Here is a 20,961-nt window from a genome sequence, read left to right on the forward strand (position 1 = left end):
ATGACTCGCAGATGACCCCTATTGATTTACAGTTCACTAGGTCAAAGGTCAAGGTCACAGTGACAAAAAATGTATTCACACAATGGCTGCCACTACAACGAACAGCCCATATGGGTGGCATGCATGTTTTACAAACAACCCTTGTTTAGTTTTAAATTCCTAGAAACATGTTTTAGTGCATAAAAAAATTAAGACAATTATTTTAATAGTGAAATTGTTTTAGCTCTATCCTAAAGTTCACTTGTTAATGAAATTGTGTATAGATCTGATCAAACACTCAATCAACAATGTAAGGCTTTAGCCTCATTACAGGTATTTAAATTCAGTGTTTTAACAATCCTTCTTAAGGCAGATTTTAATTACCCGATTAACATGGATACTTTAAATCTTACTTGTATTATGTTTAAATAAAGTATAGTCTATGGATCTTGATTTCCTTATTGTGTTTCTAAGTTTGTCATGTTAACATTAAAAGTCTGTTGTAAATCTCTTTAGATTGGCAATGTACCGTATTTTAAACCAGGGTTCGCACAGACCTTGAAAAGTGCTTGAAAATCAAGGTTTATCTTAAAAAGGGCTTTAAAACGATCTGGAGTGCTTAAAAGTGCTTATTTTCAACCATAGCCTTGAAAAGTGCTTAAAAAGTGCTTCAATTTGGCTGGAAAAGTGCTTGAAAAACGGATAAAATTATTTAATTTCCGTGAGTCGGAAGTAGTTTTTTTCACGATTTATGACGGTTCCGATCTGTTCATACGCGCAGCTACTGGATCGGTACGGGTTGGTACGGGTTTTAGAACGTAAGGGAGGCAACTACTACTAATCTTCGCCAATTGGTCTACTTCGGTTTTTGTTGTACGCATTATGCCATTACGGTGCTGACAAGTTGAAATATGCCAGCGAATAAGTGCATTTTTCAGAAAGGGTGGCTTTTGAAGTACCCTTGGGTTGTTGATAATGCCGATTCTAAAGTCAAAGTATCTTGTAAAGAACGCAGTACTGATATAGAGATCGACAGTATGGGGGGAATCGGTGTTGAAAAGACACCTAAAATGCAGTTTGTCTGTGAAGCAAATTCATTCGGTTAACCCAATTCATTCAGACATACTGCAAAAGACAACACAGTTGCACTTGACTGATTGTCAAATAAATTAGATGATACTGTGAAGAAACTGCAATCTGTTTAAATGAGTGCAGACTCCTAGTCTGAACATATACAGTACACTATTGCATCTATAACAGATTTTACATGTACATGTATACCTGATGTAGAAAATTACTTAATAAGTATAATTTTTACAAGCCTCAATTAATACATGGCATTTTATATTGCCGTTGCGAGATTCTGTACATTTGTAGTTTTCTATTTTTACTTCAGAATAAAATTTGTATCAGATGCATAATTGTCTTTAACATGTTGTAGCAGCTATATTATACCATTTGAATATCTGTTATGGACATTTAAATAACATAATGATATTCAATACAAATAACAGTTTTTTTTGGTATGTGTAATGCCTTGGTCAATTACTATATCATAATAAAATATATTGCTTTTGATTAAAAGTTGATACTGTAGTCTGTAGCACGGTAGTGTAGACTGTTTAAATTCACATAGAATGTTGGGCAAGAAGAGACCAATTTAGCGAAAATATTGTCAGTATTGGCCACAGAATAATATACAGTTTTCAGTAGGTCTGACTAAAAAAGTGCTTGAATTTGGATTTTTCCCTTGAAAAGTGCTTTCAAAGTGCTTGAATTTCATTGGAGAAAATTTGTATGAACCCTGTAAACAGTTATGTATGTAATTATATACTGTGTACATTGATTAGACGATGACAAATAAATAAATACAAAGTTAATTGATCAGTTGCCATGGTTACCATAGAAATAAATGTAAAAGTCAAGTTTCTTGTTTGCAAGTTGTGTAGGATTATTGGTGAAAGGATATTAATTGGGAAAAGTTGTATGTTGTCTTTTTTCTTTTACCCAAAGAATTGTTCGCTTTTGTTTGAAATACTGGACTCAAAATTGTGCCTTTGTATCACAGGTTACAGTAGCAATTCAACAAGAACAACGACAAAAACTTTCAGAGTGGCGCTCATATCTTCAGCCTCTAACCACTTCAATATTCACGCTGTTGAAGTTGGCCGCTTTCAGGCAAGTACCAATTTACACTGTTGAAGTTGGCCACTTTCAGGCAAGTACCAATTTACGCTGTTGAAGTTGGCCGCTTTCAGGCAAGTTCCAATTTACGCTGTTGAAATTGGACGCTTTCAGGCAAGTACCAATTTACGCTGTTGAAGTTGGCCGCTTTCAGACAAGTACCAATGTGTAAGTTGGCCGCTTTCAGGCGAGTACCAATGTTGAAGTTGGCCGCTTTCAGGCAAGTACCAATTTACGCTGTTGAAGTTAGCCGCTTTCAGGCAAGTACTAATTTATGCTGTTGAAGTTGGCCGCTTTCAGGCAAGTACCAATTTACGCTGTTGAAGTTGGCCGCTTTCAGGCAAGTACCAATGTTGAAGTTGGCCGCTTTCAGGCAAGTACCAATGTTGAAGTTGGCCGCTCTCAGGCAAGTACCAATAGTTGGCCGCTTTCAGGCAAGTACCAATTTACGCTGTTGAAGTTGGCCCCTTTCAGGCAAACACCAATTTACGCTGCTGAAGTTGGCCGCTTTCAGGCAAGTACCAATTTACGCTGTTGAAGTTGGCCGCTTTTAGGCAAGTACCAATCTAAGCTGTTGAAGTTAGCCGCTTTCATGCAAGTACCAATATTGAAGCTGGCCGCTTTCAGGCAAGTACCAATTTACGCTGTTGAAGTTGGTCGCTTTCAGGCATGTACCAATTTACACTGTAAAATTGGCTGCTTTCAGGCAAGTAGCAATGTTGAAGTCGACCGCTTTTAGGCAAGTACCAATGTTGAAGTTTGCCGCTTTCAGGCAAGTACCAATGTTGAAGTTGGCCACTTTCAGGCAAGTACTAATTTACGCTGTTGAAGTTGGCCGCTTTCAGGCAAGTACCAATGACAGAGTGCTGCCCCCCCCCCCTTTGTGGGGCCTATTAGATAGAGCACTGATAGGGGTTAATGATATTATGCAAAGGTTATCAAAGGCCATATTCTACTACAGATGTACCCACTGATAAGGCACATTACAATACCCAATTAGCCATATTATACAGCACTGGTAACTTCATTTTATTATGAATATTTTAATATTACATACCGAGTGGTGTTAGCAGATAATAATAAAATAATAAATATCATTCTAATTGCCTTTTAAAATGTCTGTAAATATTTTGTGTAGTAGACAATAATTTGTGTGGGTTACATATTAGTGAAAGAAAGATCACACACTTATTTGTTTGATGTTGAGGAAATATGATAGATACTGGCAAGCCCTTATAATATTATTAATGTTAAAGTATCAACAGGTTTTTAGCCGGATTTTTTTCGAAAAAATCTCGGCTTATAGATTGATGTTGTCGGGCGGGCGGGCGGGGTGGCGGCGTGCTCGAAAATGTTAAAGTTCTTATTTCATGGTATAACTTTGGTATGCTTGGACCTAGAGTCTTCAAACTTGACATGAAGGTTGGCCAGGATTAACAGATGACCACTGGTCATTTCAAGGTCATTCATTTGAAGGTCAAGGTCACTGTGACCTTCAATATAAAAAATGTTAAAGTTGTTATAACTTTGGTATGCTTGGACCTAGAGTCTTGAAACTTGACATGAAGGTTGGCCATAACTAGTTAGTAACCACTGGTCATTTCAAGGTCATTCATTTGAAGGTCAAGGTCACTGTGACCTTGAATGTAAAAATGTTAAAGTTCTTATTTCATGGTATAACTTTGGTATGCTTGGACCTAGAGTCTTCAAACTTGACATGAAGGTTGGCCAGGATTAACAGATGACCACTGGTCATTTCAAGGTCATTCATTTGAAGGTGAAGGTCACTGTGACCTTCAATATAAAAATGTTAAAGTTGTTATAACTTTGGTATGCTTGGACCTAGAGTCTTGAAACTTGACATGAAGGTTGGCCAGAACTAGTAAGTAACCACTGGACATTTCAAGGTCATTCATTTGAAGGTCAAGGTCACTGTGACCTTGAATGTAAAAATGTTAAAGTTGTTATAACTTTGGTATGCTTGGACCTAGAGTCTTGAAACTTGACATGAAGGTTGGCCAGAACTAGTAAGTAACCACTGGACATTTCAAGGTCATTCATTTGAAGGTCAAGGTCACTGTGACCTTGAATGTAAAAATGTAAAAGTTCTTATTTCATGTTATAACTTTGGTATGCTTGTACCTAGAGTCTTCAAACTTGAAATAAAGATTGGCCAGTACTAGAAGATGACCACTGGTCATTTCAATGTCATTCATTTGAAGGTCAAGGTCACTGTGACCTTAAATGTTAAAATGTTAAAATTGTTATAACTTTGGTATGCTTGGACATAGAGTCTTCAAACTTGACATGAAGGTTTGCAAGCACACTTAGATGACCACTGGTCATTTCAAGGTCATTCATTCTAAGGTCAAGGTCACTGTGACCTTGAATGTAAAAATGTTAAAGTTCTTATAACTTTGGTAGGTAAAAATGTTAAAGTTCTTATTCCATGTTATAACTTTGGTATGCTTGTACCTAGAGTCTTCAAACTTGACATAAAGGTTGGCCTGTACTAGAAGATCACCACTGCTCATTTCAATGTCATTCATTTGAAGGTCAAGGTCACTGTGACCTTCAATGTTAAAATGTTAAAATTGTTATAACTTTGGTATGCTTGGACCTAGAATCTCAAACTTGACGTAAAGGTTTGCAAGCACACTTAGATGACCACTGGTCATTTTAAGGTCATTCATTTCAATGTCATTCATTTGAAGGTCAAGGTCACTGTGAACTTAAATGTTAAAATGTTAAAATTGTTGTAACTTTGGTATGCTTGGACCTAGAATCTCAAACTTGACGTAAAGGTTTGCAAGCACACTTAGATGACCACTGGTCATTTCAAGGTCATTCATTTGAAGGTCGAGGTCACTGTGACCTTGGATGTAAATATGTTAAAGTTGTTAATACTTTGGTATGCTTAGACCTAGAGTCTTCAAACTTGATATGAAGGTTGGCCAGAACTAGTAGATGACCAAACTTTCCTAATTGTCAATTCAAGTTCATATTTGTGACCTTAAATGTTATTGTTGTTCATGTATATGCATGCATTCAAAACATAACACAAGGTTTGCTCATGCCTTGAAAAGTACTAACATTTCATTTTGACCTTTGAACAATATTTCAGTAATTTAAGTATTGCATTGACAAAAACACGAAAGGTACTTTCCTGTCATTTAAATCAAAAATCCGGCTTCAATGCGGTCATCTCCGACCGCGGAACTCTTGTTTGATGATTTAAATTGTTTTAGGATATATTTATTTATAAAATAACATTGTTGTTGATAAAAATGACCTTTCCCATTTACAATTCACTGTTATTATTAAGGGCTATTAACATGAAAAAATACCCAGTTGAAGAATAATTGTTTTATTTTTTAATTACATTAATGAACAAAAGACCAACTTATTAAAAAAAGTGTGTTAAAGTGAGTCTTTTAGCCTCGTTGCAACTCTCAAATTATTTTTAACAAAACCAACTTAAACTCGCTTATACCCACTTCTGTTTAAAAAAAAGATCAACTTCTGTTGTGAAAGACCAGCTTCTGAATCAAAAATACACACTTAAACACACATTAACCAACTCATTACTAAAAAGACTCACTTTTCAAACACAAAAAACCTACTCCTATCAGGGAAAAACTCGCTTAAACACACATCTTCTTAAAAACAACTTTAAACTCAGTTTAACGCACATAAAACTCGCTTTAACTAACAAAAAACAAGCTTCCACTCAGAAAACCCCAGAATAAACACAGTTTTATGTTGGTTTGAGTGGGTTTTGGTATGAAAGTTGGTTATTTTTTGGCAAGGGAAGTACCAATTGAAGTTGGCCGCTTTCAGGCAAGTACCAATGTTGGCCGCTTCCAGGCAAGTGCCAATAGTTGGCCGCTTTCAGGCAAGAACCAATGTTGAAGTTGGCCGCTTTCAGGCAAGTACCAATGTTGAAGTTGTCCGCTTTCAGGCAAGTACCGATAGTTGGCCGCTTTTAGGCAAGTACCAATTGAAGTTGGCCGCTTTCAGGCAAGTACCAATGTTGAAGTTGGCCGCTTTCAGGCAAGAACCAATGTTGAAGTTGGCCACTTTCAGGCAAGTACCAACAGTTGGCCGCTTTCAGGCAATTACCAATTGAAGTTGGCCGCTTTCAGGCAAGTACCAATGTTGAAGTTGGCCGCTTTCAGGCAAGTAATAATTTACGCTGTTGAAGTTGGCTGCTTTCAGGCAAGTACCAATATTAAAGTTGGCCGCTTTAAGGGAAGTATCATTGTTGAAGTTGGCCGCTTTCAGGCAAGTACCAATAGTTGGCCGCTTTCAGGCAAGTACCAATAGTTGGCCGCTTTCAGGCAAGTACCAATTGAAGTCCGCTGCTTTTAGGCAAGTACCAATTGAAGTTGGCCGCTTTCAGGCAAGTACCAATGTTGAAGTTGGCCGCTTTCAGGCAAGTACCAATAGTTGGCCGCTTTCAGGCAAGTACCAATAGTTGGCCGCTTTCAGGCAAGTACCAATTGAAGTTGGCTGCTTTCAGGAAAGTACCAATTGAAGTTGGCCGCTTTCAGGCAAGTACCAACGTTGAAGTTGGCTACTTTTAGGCAAGTACCGATAGTTGGCTGCTTTCAGGAAAGTACCAATAGTCGGCCGCTTTCAGGAAAGTACCAATGTTGAAGTCGGCCGCTTTCAGGCAAGTACCAATTGAAGTTGGCCGCTTTCAGTCATGTACCAATTGAAGTTGGCCGCTTTCAGGCAAGTACCAATTGAAGTTGGCCGCTTTCAGGCAAGTACCAATGTTTAAGTTGGCCACTTTCAGGCAAGTACCAATAGTTGGCCGCTTTCAGGCAAGTACCAATAGTTGGTCGCTTTCAGGCAAGTACGAATTGAAGTTGGCGGCTTTCAGGCAAGTACCAATTGAAGTTGGCCGCTTTGAGGCAAGTGCCAATGTTGAAGTTGGCCACTTTCAGGCAAGTACCAATATTGAAGTTTGCCGCTTTCAGGCAAGTACCAATAGTTAGCCGCTTTCAGGCATGTACCAATTGAAGTTGGGCGCTTTCAGGCAAGTACCAATTGAAGTTGGCCGTTTTTAGGCAAGAACTACTTTCAGGCAAGTACTAATACATGGCAGCTTTCAGGCAAGTACCAATAGTTGGCCACTTTCAGGCAAGTACTGGCCGCTTTCAGGTTATTACCAATAGTTGGCCGCTTTCAGGCAAGTACCAATAGTTGGCCACTTTCAGGCAAGAACCAATTGAAGTTGGCCGCTTTCAGGCAAGTACTAATTGAAGTTTGCCGTTTTCAGGCAAGTACCGCTTTTAGGCCAGTACCAATAGTTTGCCGCTTTCAGGCAAGTGCCAATAGTTAGACGCTTTCAGGCAAGTACCAATTGAAGTTAGCCGCTTTCAGGCAAGTACCAATTGAAGTTGGCCGCTTTCAGGCAAGTATCGCTGTTAGGCAAGTATCAATAGTTGACCGCTTTCAGGCATGTACCAATAGTTGGCCGCTTTCAGGCAAGTACCAATTGAAGTTGGCCACTTTCAGGCAAGTACCAATTGAAGTTGGCCGCTTTCAGGCAAGTACTGCTTTCAGGCAAGTACCAATAGTTGGCCGCTTTCAGGCAAGTACCAATAGTTGGTCGCTTTCAGGCAAGTACGAATTGAAGTTGGCGGCTTTCAGGCAAGTACCGCTTTCAGGCAAGTACCAATAGTTGGCTGCTTTCAGGCAAGTACCATTAGTTGGCCGCTTTCAGGCAAGTACCAATTGAAGTTTGCCACTTTCAGGCAAGTACCAATTGAAGTTGGCCCCTTTCAGGCAAGTACCAATTGAAGTTGGCCGCTTTCAGGCAAGTACCACTTTCAGGCAAGTACCAATAGTTGGCTGCTTCTAGGCACAACCAATTGAAGTTAGCCGCTTTCAGGCAAGTACCAATTGAAGTTGGCCGCTTTCAGGCAAGTACCAATTGAAGTTGGCCGCTTTCAGGCAAGTACCAATTTTCTTTTCATTGGTTATGCATCTGATATGTATAAAGCATTCAACAGAATATTATTGAGTTACTAGGATGGCGCCAATAGAACATAATTGAGTTACTAGGTTGGCGTTAAGGAAAAATAATAGTAGCCAAATTTCAGCACTACGATGACGACCCACATTATAACCTTATTTGCTCAATGAACTACATAATCACTATCATGAATCTATAGGTATCAACAATTACTGTATTAAATTATCAATGAAGTCACATTTAAATAAATTATTTGTTACCTGAAATCAAATAATTTCATGTTTTGTTTTTGTTTGTTTTTTTAAATATTTATTTTCATGCACTGGCATAAACGGTATACAATGTTAGAACTTTCAGATATGCCCCGGTCTTTGAATGGGTGTTTCTTGCGCAACTCCTATTCCCCCCCTTCTACCAATAATTTTTGCCGTAGTCTGGTGCTTCTTGATTCTTGTAAAATACATGTACTGCAATGTATTCTTGAATTGACATATTTTTCCACAGTTGCAATATATAATTTATTCAAACATAACAGTACATTTGTAAGTCTTAAATACTGCATGTACTGAGCGGCTAGGCTATATTTAGTTACACATTGTTTTAATTAAAAAAGCATGCTTTGCATGCGTAGAACTTGGCATTGCAGACGATAGCAATAATTTTGCGCTCTTTCTTATAACACGGGTTTTACATGGAATACCGGTATTAATGCATAGTGAATAGTTATTATCACGTGGCTGTAGAAAAACGGTGTAAATCAGTTCTACAAATATACATGATAAAATATACATGCACTGAATTTAATTTGTTACCGCATCAAATTATTAACAGGCTTTGTTTTTCACAACTTACTCGCCGTAAGTAATTTTACACTGCTCACCAATTGCAGTTAACTTTTCATAAGTAATGATTGTTTACAGTACGGTTAATAGGTGTGATGATGATGCCCGAAACCGCCTTTAATGTACTGCTTTATTTACCGCTTTTATATCACATATTAATGCTACAACTGTGATTCATTGTTAATAAACCTGCGATAAACACTTACTCTGTGACCGATATCAATCAAAAATAATAATCACTATATAACTCAGCCTCCATAAACAATTCAGACCTGTTTACTTCTACGGATTCGCCGCAGTTACTACGGATTATTTGGCTAAACTACGCACTACGGATTTGTACTGAAAAACTACGGATCCATCGATCAAATGGTCAAATTTCAGGTTTTAATTGTACTTTCGCTTATTTTCGGTCTTTGCGGGTAATGCATCAAGGTCATAATACCTCTAAATAGTTTCCCTATATAATTCAATGTAAAAGCGACAACTTTGAGCGAAAATAAATGCAACATTTTGCACATAGAGACCCCCATAACCATACCTTTTCTTACAGGCCATTCTAAGCGGAATCGATTTATGCAATAAAAAAGATATGTCATGTACAAAGCAAGAAAGAACTTGACACAAATCGAAATCAACTGTTTTTGCAACTTTTTTGTCGGCCGTTTCTTAGTGGAATGTAACCTTTTCTAGTGCAATGGTTTACTATAGTCTTCAAGTGTATCATATTTCAGGGATTCAGTAGTGAACACCTATTCATGCCCTACCATTATCTCCGCAAGATAACACCCGAATTATGGTAAAAAGTGTAAAACATGCCTTCCTGTCAACTATGATATTTTTTTAGATAGTACAGCCCTACATGAAGCGATCATTTAGTGTATTGTAACCTATAAGACAACGTTTACTGTTAACATCGCGAAAAATAAGCACTTCTCAATACTTATAAACCTATTTTCTATGTGCATGCCAATTTTCAGACCGATCTTTCACGTAGAAATGCTTGAAAATGCATTTTATTATAACGCCTGATAAGCCATGTGGCTTTCGCGTTCGGAGCTTTTATTTATAACGGGCGTTCAGGCGTAAAACGATTACCCTAAATAATTACAATCGGTCAAAATACTGGAATATTGCTACAAGCTATGTAGAAAAATAATTAAACAACTATTATAACGTGTTCATGAGCTCTTTCAGCACAAATTGTTGCGATTTGAGATGTTCAAGACGAGTATTTGTACGTTTTTTTTCTTATTTTCCTCTGAAAACGTTTTTTTTTTCGTAAAAAATCACGATGCTCCTTAAATTCGTGAAACAAACGCATTTATTCCGTGAAATGTGCCAAAACGCGTCATATCCCACTAAAAAACGATGATTTTCTGTAAATACAGCTCCTTTGTGACTAGGCCTGGTTTTGCGTTTAGGTTATAATACACTAAATAGTTTCCCTATATTATTCAATGTAAAAGCGACAAATTTGAATGAAAATAAATGCATCATTTTGCACATAGAGACCCCCATAACCATACCTTTTCTTAAAGGCCATTCTAAGCGGAATCGATTTATGCAATAAAAAAGATATGTCATGTACAAAGCAAGAAAGAACTTGACACAAATCGAAATCAACTGTTTTTGCAACTTTTTTTTTTCGGCCGTTTCTTAGTTGAATGTAACCTTTTCTAGTGCAATGGTTTACTATAGTCTTCAAGTGTATCATATTTCAGGGATTCAGTAGTGAACACCTTTTTATGCCCTACCATTATCTCCGCAAGATAACACCCGAATAATGGTAAAAAGTGTAAAACATGCCTTCCTGTCAACTATGATATTTTTTTAGAGAGTACAGCCCTACATGAAGCGATCATTTAGTGTATTGTAACCTCAATCATAATCATTTTGGCGCTTGCGTAGTAAGAAACGTTAAGCCTTCCGGGGAATGAGTGCTAATCGAGCTTGTTCAGTCGTCATTGAACAACAACTGACTTGCCTATTGGTTCGCAAATTTAGCCGAATATATACGATTTTACGTTGCTATCCAAAATACACATCTCTCTCTCTATTGCGGAGAATACCGACGATAGTCGATGCATCGGGATTGAGCATGCCTGTTTTTACACAAGTCTAAGATGGCGGCAAGCAGATGAGAAATTGCGATTATAACGGCGAAAATAATAAATACTATTCAAATTAACAACTGATATAATATGGTCATTAGGGAATAATGTAATGCGTGTGTCAATTCACGCAAAAAACTACGTTTGAGATTAAAATAAAAATAAAATATTTATCAGAAATATGCACCGTGAATGTGTGTCACGGAAACAAGTGTTGAAAAATTGTAGTTCAGTCTACTCACAAAGTAAAAGCATTTTTTATACTGAGTATTGTTCGCAATAGAAAGAGACAAACATGATTTGATTTATATGTTAGTGGATCTGTGTATACTCAGATTCATGTGCATATTCTGCTTTATTATGCTGTACAGTTTCATGAAATAGCATTGAACTGAAGTTGTCAAGCGCAAGATACTGAAAGGTAAACAAATGCAATATATTATTTTTACTCCATTTAATACATTATTAACACAACAAGAACACCAAAGGGTGTTTGTCAATATTTGTTTTTCCCTTATGATATTTAATTAAAAAAATACTGAATTAAATTAATAGTTACTCTTAAAGAGCTTATGCTCAAATGGTGTATTCAAGAATCTATAGATTATAGTAAGTTAAATATGCATGTGGATAGATATTAATTAAATATTGTCTTCATTGTAAGATGCCGCTTAATTTTTTGCGAAGTGTACGCTATATAGGAGACGTGCGGTGGGAGTGGTACACTGTGAGGAAAAGGGGACAACAGTAAAAGTCACAGTTTATTTGAACAGCTACATTTGTTTTTCACATAACATACAACAGAATCATAATAAATCAAAACCTTCTTTTAGAAGGTTCAAATTCTTATTTAAAGGGGCCTTTTAACATTTTGGTAAATTGACAAAATTAAAAAGAGTTGTTTTAGATTGGCAAATTTTCGTTTTAATAATGATATTTGTGAGAAAACAGTAATACTGAACATTTACCATGCTCTAAAATATCCATAATATGCAGCTTTTGACAATTTAAAAACCTGAAAAATATTAAACGTTGCAAGGCTTAACTATTGAATAATTTGGAGTGCCATGTTGTTGCTGTTATATTTTGTTGAACTACAAGTTGGAGCTGCACATTTTGAGTGGTGAAAGGTCAAGGTCATCCTTCAAGGTAAACGGTCAAATATATGCAATCAAATTGGTGCAAATTAATTAGGGGGCAATGTGTTTCACAAACACAACTCGTTTTCTTTTTTTAAATAATATTCTTGTTTTTTATCTGGAGCTTTTAGCTCCAATGTTTACATTTATCACTATAAAGCATTTAATGAACAACTTCTATACATGCCAACATCTGTGAAAAGGCCCCTTTAACTTTAAACTGCACTGTTTGTACATCAATACAGATTTATACAAAGCTTTGATACTTGCATGCTGCGTGCGACAGTAACAGGAGTCCGGGAAATGAGACTTGGACTCCTTGTTTTTAGTGTCAAGGAAGACTGTTGGACTCCTTCAAAATCATATTTGAATTGTTAAAAAATTCCTTGATTGATTTCTTCTTTTTGCGAGATCAGAATTTCAAAACTTGTGTGCTTCCATTTAATATGTCATCATTCTGCTTGAACATATAGACATAAACACAACAATCTGAAATTATTTATTTTGATTCCCTGTCACAGTACGTCTAGTACATTATTGAACTCTTGAACTCTGAATTAACCTGATCCTGGTGATTTTTGCCCCAGATATTTTTGGGAAGTTAAGTAGCTTTTGCTATCTCTATATACTATAAAATCATCACAATGTCCGTAATTGTTTACGACATGCACTGAAGATGGGAACAGCTTGGCACTCGTGCACAATAAAATGGGCCAGTTACTTAACACTTTACCACTTAGATAAGTATTTTTAAGCATTTGTAGTCCTTCAGAAATTTAAATTTAGTTAAAGACCTTTCATACTAGATTCAAGTTTTCAAGGCATCGTTTCCAACCCTTAGATACTGATAAGCAGCAAACAGCATAAATCCTGAACATACTGCAAGTTACTGCGAGTTACTCGCAGGCTTTTCTGATTTATTCTGTTTGCACATAGCCATTTCTACTTTGCTTCTGATTGGGAAAGGGTTTAGAGTCTGATGGTGGCAACCGGGTGTAATTCTCGTTTAAATTTTGTTTTTCATGCATAATAATGTCCAAATAAATTTTTTGTCGCACAAAGCGTTTTAAAAATTATAGCTAAAATCATTACATACAACTGTTAATGTTGTGTTGAATTCTAAAATGAGCATAATTAAATTTGTATTCCGAAACCCACTTTCAAATGTGTATGCAAAGTTAATCAATTTTAGCTTCAAATAAACAGTCCTCATGTATTTCGTGTTGATCCTTTGTCTTCATAACAAATGCGCATTTTTTTAATGCAAATGTATAATGTGAGGTCATCTGCATGGAAGGAGTGGGTGGATTGATTTTTGCTTACAATTTTGTTGCACACAGAACATTGAGATCTTATAATTTTGGTTATAAGTTTCAAAGTTCATTTCAGCAACATCATATGGCAAATAAATTTTAAAGTAATTAAAAAACCCCAACCTAGCTGTATCTTTATTGATACGGTCTTTAACATAAGTAATAATTGAAACAGTTATTGTACTGTGTACTGCTAAAACAGACAATGCATACAAAACTGGAAATAGTGTTAGGCGTTAAACTGCGATGTTTTAACAAAAGTTACTTAAATGTGCAATAAAGCAACTCTCTATGATCAGTAATTACTGGTAATACTTTTTTCTGAACAGCATACTTGTTAATATTAATACGTTCTTAGAAATATTAAGGAGAACATATATAAGGGCTAAGGCAATGAAAATCTTATGTCTGTTACACCCTTATGATGGGATTCATTACCTATAACACTAATAAAACAGAATGCTCCATAAATGGTTTTAAATCCCGTGTATTTATTGCAAGATAGAACTAATAATGATTGTCATTCCATCAGAGTTTGCAGTAAAGTGTTGTATGAAATTTACTTTCATTTATATAAACTGTCTGACAATCACTCATTGTCAATCATAACAGTCAATTTCTAAGACTCAAAACTTTAAAGAAGAAAAAAAGATCATACTGACCCTGGATCATGGTCAAACACTGACATTACTGACCATGAGTCATGGTCAAACAACAGACTGTGACCATCCGTCATCTGTAGAATTTTATAGAGGATATTTGTTGGATTCGGTGGATTATCGATTTTAATTCACTCGTGATCATAGAAAATATATATTTTATATGATCACCGTGAATTAAATCGATAATCCACCGAACTCAACACATTTTCTTTTTATTTTATGCTTGTTTTCACAGTTTATATACATTGTTGAAGAGTTTAACTAAAGAATTTCGCTGGGAAAATGACGTCATTTCTTCAAAAAATGGCGTCATTTAACATAAACAGTAAGAATTATTGATCATTTTCACTGATAACTTTCATTGTTTGAAACTGTGAAATTATCAGTTTTAATTCACTGATATTTCTCTATAAACCACCGGAATGCATAAAATAAAACTACATTAATTATGAGCAACATAAAATTTACCATGTTTTGACAGTGCTTTCAGACCATGGTAAAATCACAGTTGACCATGGTCACATCAAATGAATTTTTATGACCACTGTCAAACCATGGTCATAAACATCATGGTCACATCTGCTGAAATCATCACGGACAACCATGTTTTGACCATGGTCAAATATGTTAAAACATGAGTCATGGATATCTTTTAACAGAGGTAGCATGTATCATAACCCCAAAAATAAGGTATATAATAAAGCTTTCTACATTTGTGGACTGCCTGAGGTGTGTTTGAACTCGTAAATTTCAAACCTAGGGAGTCCAAAGGACTCCTTACTCAAAGTAGTTAGTGTCGAACACTGTGCATGAATGTTATCTATGACAACTATCAACACATATTTTAATGTCATAAATACGTTATCTTTTGCACGGTACTGGGCAGACCATATGGCTCCCGCCAAGCATCGGTCTTTGCCCCGTGACGTCAACCAAGTGGCTTCGGCCTTACTTTTCCCGGTTACGTCACCGGTCATTTTATGACCGGTCCCCGGTCTTTGACCGGTCTGGTCCGGGCAACATAGGACCTTCCAGAGCTGCAAGCGTGGTTGTGATCCTGTTGCTGTGGACCTTCGCCGCCGGGCACCGTGCAAGACGTTGACCACGTGGCTTCTGACATGCGTCAGTCGACGTAAGACCATATGGATCCCGCCATAATTCGGTCTTTGCACGGTACTGATCATGACGTCGACCAAGTTGCTTCGGCCATTTGTCTGTCGACTGAAGACCATATGGCTCCCACCATACATCGGTTAATGCTCAGAGATGTCGACCGCGTGGCTTCGGCGATGCACCAGTCGATGTCAGACCATATGGCTTCCGCCATACTTCGGTCTTTACCCGGTGACGTGACCGGTCCGTTTACCAGGCACTGGTCCCTGGTCATTGACTACTCCGGTCGCCGGTCACTGGGTATTACCCGGTGACACCATCGGTCATTTTATGCCCGATCTCTTAACTGGTCTTTGGCCGGTCTGGGCACTGGGCAGGATGATGACCAGGTGGCTTCGGCCATGTGTCGGTAGACATCAGACCATATGGCTCCCGCCATACGTTGGTCTATGCTCAGTGACGTTGACCACCTGGCTTTGGCCATGCGTCGGTCGACGTCAGACCATATGGCTTTTGCCATACTTCGGTCATTACCTGGTGACGTCACCGGTCATGTTTTGACTGGTACGTTCACCGGACACCAATCCCTGATCACCAGTCCCCAGTCATTGACCGGTCTGGTTTTTGCGACGGTCAGCAGTCACCGGGTTTTACCTGGTGACATCAGCGGTCACATTATGACCGATCTGTTCACCTGTCTTTGACCGTTCCGGACACCGAGCAGGAGGATGACCACGTGACTTCAGCCTTGCGTCTGTAAACGTCAGACCATACTTTGATCTTTGCCTGGTACGGGACAAGACTTGGACCACGTGGCTCCCACCATACGTCGGTCTTTGCCCAGTGACATCGACCATGTTGTTTCGACCATGCGTCGGTCGATGTCAGACCATATGGCTCCCGCAATACTTTGGTCTTTACCCGTTTACGTCACCGGCCATATTATGACTGATGCGGTCACGGGTCATTGATCAGTCCGGTCACCGATCACCGGCTATTACCCGGTGACATCACCGGTCACGTAATGACCTCCTCTGATTCATCATAGAGGGATTCATCGTCTGCTTCGACCCACTGGTATCTTCCACGTTACCTAGTGGTATACCCCTGCTGCTACTCCATCGAGTACAATACTTTATGGAGTCAGCAGTATCCAGGACACTTGTGACTTTCAATAATAGAAGCTTATGAAATACCTCCATCTGGTAGTCCCACTTCTGACTCAGCCGGCTACATACAGACCACTAGTCTTGCAGATGGTTCAGTTGAAGCGGGCTCATAGTCTAACGTTGAGGCCGAACATTACTGTTTGGCCTCTATTAATCAGGTCTATATATTTTTTTATCCGCCTCTTCCCTGTCGGCTACAGGCTTTGCACTCACCGTCACGGAACAGTTGGCCTGCAAAGAGACCTCGACAGGATTAGGAAGGCAATGTCTCGTGTCAACAACCGCCTTTCAAGTGGCTCATTTACAATTTATGTTTTGAGGTCACTGGAACAAAAATAATTAGCCTACTCCATCGCCATGGTAAGCCCATAAGGATCTGACTGAGCTTAAACCGCTTATGGTAGTAAAAGCTACAAGTCCCCTGTACCCGACCTGACTACTGGTTTGGACTTCTCCAAACTGCCGGGTTTAGATCCTGACAATAACAAGCGTTTGCTTACTATGCCAGTTGCTTCTACCACACTATCTCATTAATTTTCCTTACTTCCATGATGGGGAAATGGAAACTGAGAGAGGGCCGATCCATAGATCTGCCTACTAGCTTGACCACATGCGGCCACAGCCTTGTAGATGGCTTGGGAGCTATCAGACAAAGGCCCAAGATGCTAAGGATCCGGAGGGACCTCACCCTCTCTTCCCTACCTCATATTCAGCTCTACTGGCCGAAGGCCAGAAGAACTTATGTGATGGCGTGGTTTCCATCGTCCGTGCGTGCGTTAGACTTTTTCTTGTTTACAAGATAAAGTCCACAGTTTTCATCCGATTCTTTCAAATTTGTTCAGTGTCTTTATATTAATGAGGACTCGAACCCTATTGAAAATAAATGGGTTACATCAGAGTAAAGTCCAGAGGTATCTCCCCTTAAATTTGAGAAAATTGTGAAATAAGGCTTGTTAACGCAATAAAGTCCACAGTTGTCATCCAATTATTTCCCAACTTGTAGTGTCTTTATCTGAATGATGAGTCAAACCCTATTGAAAATGAGCAATATTGTTTTCATCTTATTTCCAAACTTGCACAGTGTTTATAGCAGAAAAGCGATTCAGGCCCTCATGGGCCTCTTGTTCTTGTTGGAACCACAAGTTAACTCGCTCAGGATTGCACCTTTCACAGCAGATTCATTTTTTGGAGGCAGGATACAGGCGGCAATCATGGCTGACCAGGTAGACCAGATCTTTGCTTCTCTATCGAGAAACAACTCTGGCCAGCACCTAGAGACTCTTTAGGGTCCAGCTTCTAAGCACCGTCAACCCCGACAGCCAAGAATACTGAAAAGAACAACCTTTTTCTCTAAAAGGCCTTCTTGTTTTCCACATCTGGCCTCGAACAGGCCGTCTTCCTATAACAGGTCGTCTTCCTATTGGAATTCGTCTGGAAAGGATTCTTACATAAAGGGCAAACCCAATCCGGATCAGAAGACTTTCAAGCCTTTGCCCGGCAAGGGCGGATGTCCCTAAGGTTACTCCTAGGGATTTTCCTTTCTACCAACAAACCTCCTTTGCCGGCATTACCAGTTGCAGCCATACTTCTGCACTTCGCGAATCGATGGCTTATAATAAAGTGTTCAACACTTTTCAATTCTACCGACTTTCAAGTCTGGTCATAGTGGGCAAATTTTGGCTTGCCGTGAATTTCTTTCCCCACCCATTTTTGACCCTGAGGCTCCAGCAACCGGTCGGTTTTTTACTGGTCCGGTCACCAGTCTTTCTGCTGGGAGGGCTTTTCCAAAAGAATACGTCCCCTTCAGCACAATCTCTCAGCTTGTTGGAATTTATCTCGGGGCTATCTTCTTACACAGATTCCCATCCTTTCATCCTTAGTTCCCCACATTCAGTTGTGACTATACTAGGAGACTCTCTTTGCAGGATTACTGCTTCTTCCGCGCAAGCTTCCTTATATTTCATACGGATAAGAGAAGGGAAGGTTGGGGCGCTTACCTGGTACCACTCAGCCTGATTATCTCAGGTATGTGGTCTCCTCAGGAGTTTCACCTGCACATCAACAATTTCGAAAATCTAGCAGTCTTTCTAGTTTTTTTCTCGTTTGCAACACATCTTCGCGACTCCTGTGTGATGGTATCAACAGACAACACATCAGTTGTGGTTTACATCCAGGCACAAGGGTGAACACATGATCACCCCCTGTATCTGGAAACCAGGAACTTACTCGTTCTTGGCAAGAAACTCAACATTTCTCTCTCGTCCAAACATAAACCAGGTTGTCTCAACGCCCTGTCGGACAGTTTGTCTTGCAAACAACAGTTCCTTCTGTCAGATTGGACATTTCATCACGAAGTGGCCAACTAGTCTAGATTTTACTAACATTCGGTTATCCACTGGTCTACTTGTTTGCGACCAGAGACAACCACAGACTTCCTGTGTAAGTGAGTCCAGTTACGATCCTGCAGCGTTGGTGATTGTTGCGCTTTTGTCCGCTTGAAACCAACTGAACTCTTACGCCTATATCTCGCCCATTCTTTTCCTCTATCTTGGATTATCAAGGTGAGTTCTTGCCAGATCCTCCTGGTTGCCCCTTGGTGGCCCAGGAGATTCTTGTTCAACGACCTTCTCTTTCTCCTGTACGATTTTTCTAGGAAACTTACTCACAGGTCATATTTCCTATCTCAGAGAGATAGATTTCATAAGCTCAAGACATGTTCCACTACAAGTCTGGCCATTATTTGGTAATCCCTACAGAAAAACGTTTTTCTTTTATGGCTTCAAATCTTGTTGCCTCTGCAAGTAGAAAGTCCACCAGAACAGTCTACGGTGCTTTCTGGAATCTTTTTTATGACTGGTGTATTCAAGAGCATATCGATCCCCTCAATCACTCAGCTAGACGCATAGAGGATTTTTTTTATCTATCTCTTTGATGATAAAAAACTTTCTTTTATCTCTATCAAAGGATACAGACTATGCTTTCGCGTAAGTCATCACAAGTCTATGCTGACCTACATATTTCGGAACTGATCCTAGCCATGGAACTTCAACGCCCTGTTTCTCGTTCCTTTACCCCTTTGATCGCTTACTAGGTTTCTGATGAACCCTTCATCAGGCTTCCTAACAGTTCCTAAAACTGGAAGACCATTTTCCTTTTTACTTGGCTTCAGCCAAACGGAGCAGTACAATTCATGCTCTTTATGTCGAAGACGATCATCTTCATTTTGATCCGATGATTTCATCTTTTTGTTGTGTCAGCCAGGATTCCTTGCTAAATATCAACTCCCCTATATGGCTTTTAAACCCTTTAAGGTCCCAAGTCTTTCTAGAACTTATGGACATGAAGATGACAAAAGACTTCTTTGTCCAGTCAGGGCTTTGAAGTTCTGCCTCAGCAGAGTATGTCCATTACAGGTTCTCCCTAGAGACTCTTCATTCCTTATATCAGGGGGGGGGGCGGTGTCTGCGGCTTCTTGTTGGGTAGCCTCAATTAAGAAAGGCTCACTCGTCTCTCTAATCTATTGATTCATCCCTTTTAAAGAGCAGTCCGCATGAATTACGAAACCCACTCTGTGACATGCTCCGAGATGCTTTCTGGAGGAATCCGACCACCTCTTTTAGTTTACGTTCTCTAGTGTGCCAACAAGACTAATGGTATTTGTTTGGCCCCCTTGTGGTTTCACAAATGGTAGTGCCTTTTATGACAAAGACATACCCTTTTCTGAGAAGTCAAGTCAATACCGTACTAATGATGATTACCTGATAACCCTAGTTATTGGTTTTACTAGCAGTAGCTGATAACCCTGGTTATGGGTTCTGCTGCGATGGGGATTGGGAAGCTATAACGCGAACCTTCCCACCGCAGCTGGAAATTCAGCTATTAGATAGAAGGTAACGTATGTATGACATTAAAACAATTTTATTAAGTAAAATTCATTTTAATTATTAAATACTTCCCTGCTATCGTTGTGTCTCAACTCCCAACTCACTCTTCGACTAACATTTTTGTATATATTGGAAGAAGACTGAAGGGTATCTATTTTTCCCTAAGTTACATAACACTATGTTATGGCCTAGTCTGTTTTGTTATGTAGATGTTGGCTCCCTGCTTTGTTCCAGAAAATTTCCGGATGTTATAACTCACCTACAGAAGTAGTAGCTATTAGATAGCAGGTAAGTATTTTATTATTTAAATGGATTTTACTTAAAAGAATTGTTTTTATTCCAAATCGACAGAAAAATGTTTTAGGTAAATCAAAAAAATAACTGGAAACTGCCCTCCATTTTACTTTTGCGCAATTAGTTGGTCACTTGGTAACTGTAGTGCTTTAATTAACAACTTTTTGCATTGCATATTAACGTCAACATGTTGGACTTTAACTCAGAATGCTTTACAGTCCTGATTTTATAGGGATGTTATTAATACATTGGTTTCAATGTGATAAAAATGCTTATTTATAA

General features: G+C 38.7%; 1 protein-coding gene and 1 long non-coding RNA gene across 5 annotated transcripts in view; one reads left to right on the forward strand and one right to left on the reverse strand.

The window, feature by feature from the left end:
- The window catches only part of LOC127855370 (uncharacterized), a 474,985-nt gene that overhangs the window by 249,134 nt on the left and 204,890 nt on the right, over positions 1 to 20,961 (reverse strand). The window lies entirely within an intron of this gene.
- LOC127855364 (uncharacterized) overlaps positions 1 to 20,961 on the forward strand; it is a 267,885-nt gene that overhangs the window by 50,684 nt on the left and 196,240 nt on the right. For all 4 annotated transcript variants that reach the window (XM_052390863.1, XM_052390864.1, XM_052390862.1 and 1 more), the window contains one exon: positions 2,048 to 2,157. In XM_052390863.1, coding sequence (XP_052246823.1) covers positions 2,048 to 2,157 — 110 coding nt within the window. The remainder of the gene's footprint in view (positions 1 to 2,047; positions 2,158 to 20,961) is intronic.

This window comes from Dreissena polymorpha, chromosome 13 (genome assembly GCF_020536995.1).
Source record: "Dreissena polymorpha isolate Duluth1 chromosome 13, UMN_Dpol_1.0, whole genome shotgun sequence".
Taxonomy (NCBI): Eukaryota; Metazoa; Mollusca; class Bivalvia; order Myida; family Dreissenidae; genus Dreissena; species Dreissena polymorpha.